Raw genomic sequence first — 3717 nt, forward strand, 5'->3', positions numbered from 1 at the left:
GTAAGAAGAAATTATGTAAGTAGAAACACTAGGTTATTATTAGCATCGTTGTGATAAATTTATATTTAGAATATCAATAAATAGAATAAGCTGGTTAGATTTATAGAAATTGGAAGCGATAATATTCAATACCCACTTGATTTACGACCCTTATTTTCTGATATAGTTTTATCTACCAAGAATAGAAAAAAAAAATCATTCAACATTATTCTCACGACTTAAATTGTATTTATTGATAATTATTACAATCTACCTCAACGTTGTTCGGAAATCAGTAATAGTCATTACAAAATAAAAATAAAACAAGAATAGAAATAAATTAAAAAAATCTCTCTCTAAACTATGTTCATGGCATTTTTTTTTTTTTTGGTATTTCGTTCAATGTTAACATTTTTTTAATATTCAAAATCAAATTTTAGGTCAATTGTTTACATTGTATTGTATTATACGATGTGAGTGAATGCAAAGTGACAAAGATAGTTGAGATTCTGTAAGCAATCTTCTCTCTTTTTTTTAAAATAATCTTTTAAAATTAAACGATATAAGATAATATGTATATATACCAATTTTATTTTATGTAATACAATTTATTGTATAAGATTATATATATGAATTAAAAATCAGTGTGAAAATATATGTATTTTTTATTGTTATATTGCTAAACATTATACAGAAAATTCACAATTTGCAGGAGAATTCCAAAACGTCAATATTATATATAAGAAAGGAAATTTTTAGGAAATAGGAAGCTAATATTCTAAAAAAAAATCATTGGAGATTTATTTTATGAAATTGAACATTTTGGGTATAGGATTGGAGCATAAATTATGCATTTGTCGGATTTACACATCCGATTTTGTAAATTTATTATTCAATGAGATAAATTTATTAATCATTGTGCCAAAATCAAGGCATTGCGAATCATATGTTGCATCCTGACGTCACAGTTGCTCGACTGCCTGGTCACTTGTTCGACCTTCGAACATCCTTCATTATGCTGGCCAGAGTTCGTCAAAATTCATAAATTTGGACAATTTAGTGTAACGAATCGGTTCAACAGGCATTAGTGGTGTATTTAGAAAGGATACTGTAGGACAGGAGGGCAGAGGTTTACGACGGAGAGTAAAGGTGATCTGGAGGGATTTGCCAGGATTTATTTTGATTCTCCAGTTTTTACACCATTCTTCAATAGATGTTATGTGTGCCTGAAGTGTTTGTGATGCATTAGTTGGGTCGTTGTTTACAGAAAGTATACATGTGTCATCAGCGTATGTTGTTAGGACTGTGTTAGGGTGGGTTGGGATGTCAGCTGTATAAACCGTATAAAGAATGGGACCTAAGATACTACCTTGAGGAACACCAGCGGACTGAGAAAAGAGAGATGAGTAGGCTAGGTTTTGATTTACTTTAAAGGTTCTATCAGTGAGGTAGGAGCGGATTATAAGGAAATATGTTGGGGGTAGGAATTGACGAAGTTTATAGAGCAGACCTGGATGCCAGACTCGATCAAAAGCTTATTAACAATTAATTATTTATATTATAAATATATTTCAATTATTTCCACTATTAATGAGTCATTTATTACTCTGAATTTTCTGAGATTAAGATTTTTTCAAGTTAATAGGTTAAAGAGACGTAGACGGCTAGTCTGTTGTGTTATTTATCTTTTTCTAGCAAACATAAGTTTTTTAAAGGTGTTACCATCCAATTACACATATTTTTTTAATATTTCGTATTTGTGTCTGAGGATATATTTTTTATCATCTAAGGACAAGAAGAAGTACGGTGCCTCCTTGCTTGCTAGCCATGACAGTCCAAGAGATAATGTATCTCCGGACTTATCCGGGTCACCACCTAAGTCCACCTAAGCGAAGTCCACTTTCCCCGGCAAGGAACCTTGTCTCAGTTGTAATAGGCAACATCTCTTGGGGCGGTGTTTTAAATCCCTAATTTTGACTCCTAAGGAACGCTATGAATTTGTAAGTCATCCGTTTTTGTGACCTAAAATCAGATCATCAAGCTTCAAAATGTCGCTCGGAATAGACTTTCAGTGTCAAACATCATTGTGTGATTTTGTTGGTCATACCAGTGAGTGACTTATATAGATCTTATAACACTCCCCATTAAGAGGATTTATCATCATAGAAGAAACCGGGCGTCGAGGCATTTCGGAAGGGTATTTCTTTTCAACCAATAGAGCGCAAACTTTGAAAGTTTTGCAATTAGTAGTAGTAGGTTATTATTATAACCGAAGCCTAAAAGTGATTCAAAAAGTGAGGTCTTCCGATTCGGGCTGCGAAATCAGTAGTGTTAATAGTGTACTGGCTCACGGAGTCCATTAGCAGCCGTGCAGCCCACAGAAGGTTTAAGCCCATTCAATATGGGTTTAACCCGCTTCAGGAGGATAACATCAAGAGTTTCATTCAGATAACCATTAGAGAACACAACGTAGTTACATTAGAGAGTTTCAGAGAACCGAGAAAGAGGATAACTGTCCATATTGAGCAGTTAAAACTTTCGGCAATCACAAAATAAAAGTTAGGGTGTCCTCATTGCCACATTCGGATTGTATTACAGGAAATGTAAATTTATTGTTTTTGTTTTAAGATTGTTTTTAACTTTTGTTAATATTGTTTTGTTTTTTCATTTTAACTTGTTCATGTATTGTATTTTTTTTTTTTTATGTTCTTAGGTTTAAATTATGTATAGCTTGTGAGTTGTTTTTTTTACAATAACAGGTGTATAAAAATTTGTTTTATTTTTTTTTTCTTTATGTTATTATATTGTACAGTATTAGTTTATTGGTTTTTTTTTTCATTTTAACTTGTTCATGTTATTGTACAAAGAATTATTCCTTTTTTATTTTATTCCTATGGTTAAAGAATGTAAAATAAGTTTACTTCAGCAAGCTTATGAGTTTTTTTTTTAAATGATGATTGTATAGGATTTATTTTTAATTGTAAGTAGTTTTTGTTTGCTGTTTGTAAAGTTATTATAATGTATAGTATTAGTTTACAAGGATTGTTCGTAAAATGGTGGTGGGAGTTACGGTCTAATCAGCTGTTACTTCAATGTCATTTTACTGAGGAGATCACCTGATCGAATAAGATGTACTGAACACAATAAAGGCAGTATTTTACAGCAGTTCAAGTGTGTCAGATCTTATTCCTTCTCTTTTTTAACATTTTGCTTTAGCCGATACTTAGGTTATACAAACAGATTACAGAGTTATCACAGTGATATTAAAAAAGTTGATGACAGTGAGAGTTACGTTTTATGTTTAATAACATATGCTCTCCGACTATAACTTATATATATTCTTACATCTGAGTATAAAGTTAATTAGGTATTTTTCACCAATATAGGACAGGATATCGGAGGCTGGAACTGATCGTAGAAGTTCTGAAAGTAGCCATTTTTGCATTGATCTTGATCAGACGGGAAGGACATTATGTCTTCACAGTCATTGCTTTTCCATCTCGTCGGGCATTTCTTTATTTCCACGAAGAGCTGTGTAAGAAGAAATTATGTAAGTAGAAACACTAGGTTATTATTAGCATCGTTGTGATAAATTTATATTTAGAATATCAATAAATAGAATAAGCTGGTCGAGAAAAGTACAAAAAAAAAAAAAATTAAAAATTAACTATTTATTTCTGACCAACGTTTCACCCCACTTCGCAGAGCTTAATCTGGAAACAAGATACAAAAATTGTA

The 3717-nt window shown here is 31.7% G+C and overlaps 1 protein-coding gene across 1 annotated transcript in view; it reads right to left on the reverse strand.

Moving 5' to 3' along the window:
• LOC106683759 (uncharacterized) overlaps positions 1-3717 on the reverse strand; it is a 24398-nt gene that overhangs the window by 6035 nt on the left and 14646 nt on the right. Inside the window, exon 3 of the mRNA XM_014425433.3 lies at positions 3358-3510. Coding sequence (XP_014280919.1) covers positions 3358-3510 — 153 coding nt within the window. The remainder of the gene's footprint in view (positions 1-3357; positions 3511-3717) is intronic.

This window comes from Halyomorpha halys, unplaced genomic scaffold, assembly GCF_000696795.3.
Source record: "Halyomorpha halys isolate HHAL.00 unplaced genomic scaffold, Hhal_1.1 Scaffold514.1, whole genome shotgun sequence".
Lineage (NCBI taxonomy): Eukaryota > Metazoa > Arthropoda > Insecta > Hemiptera > Pentatomidae > Halyomorpha > Halyomorpha halys.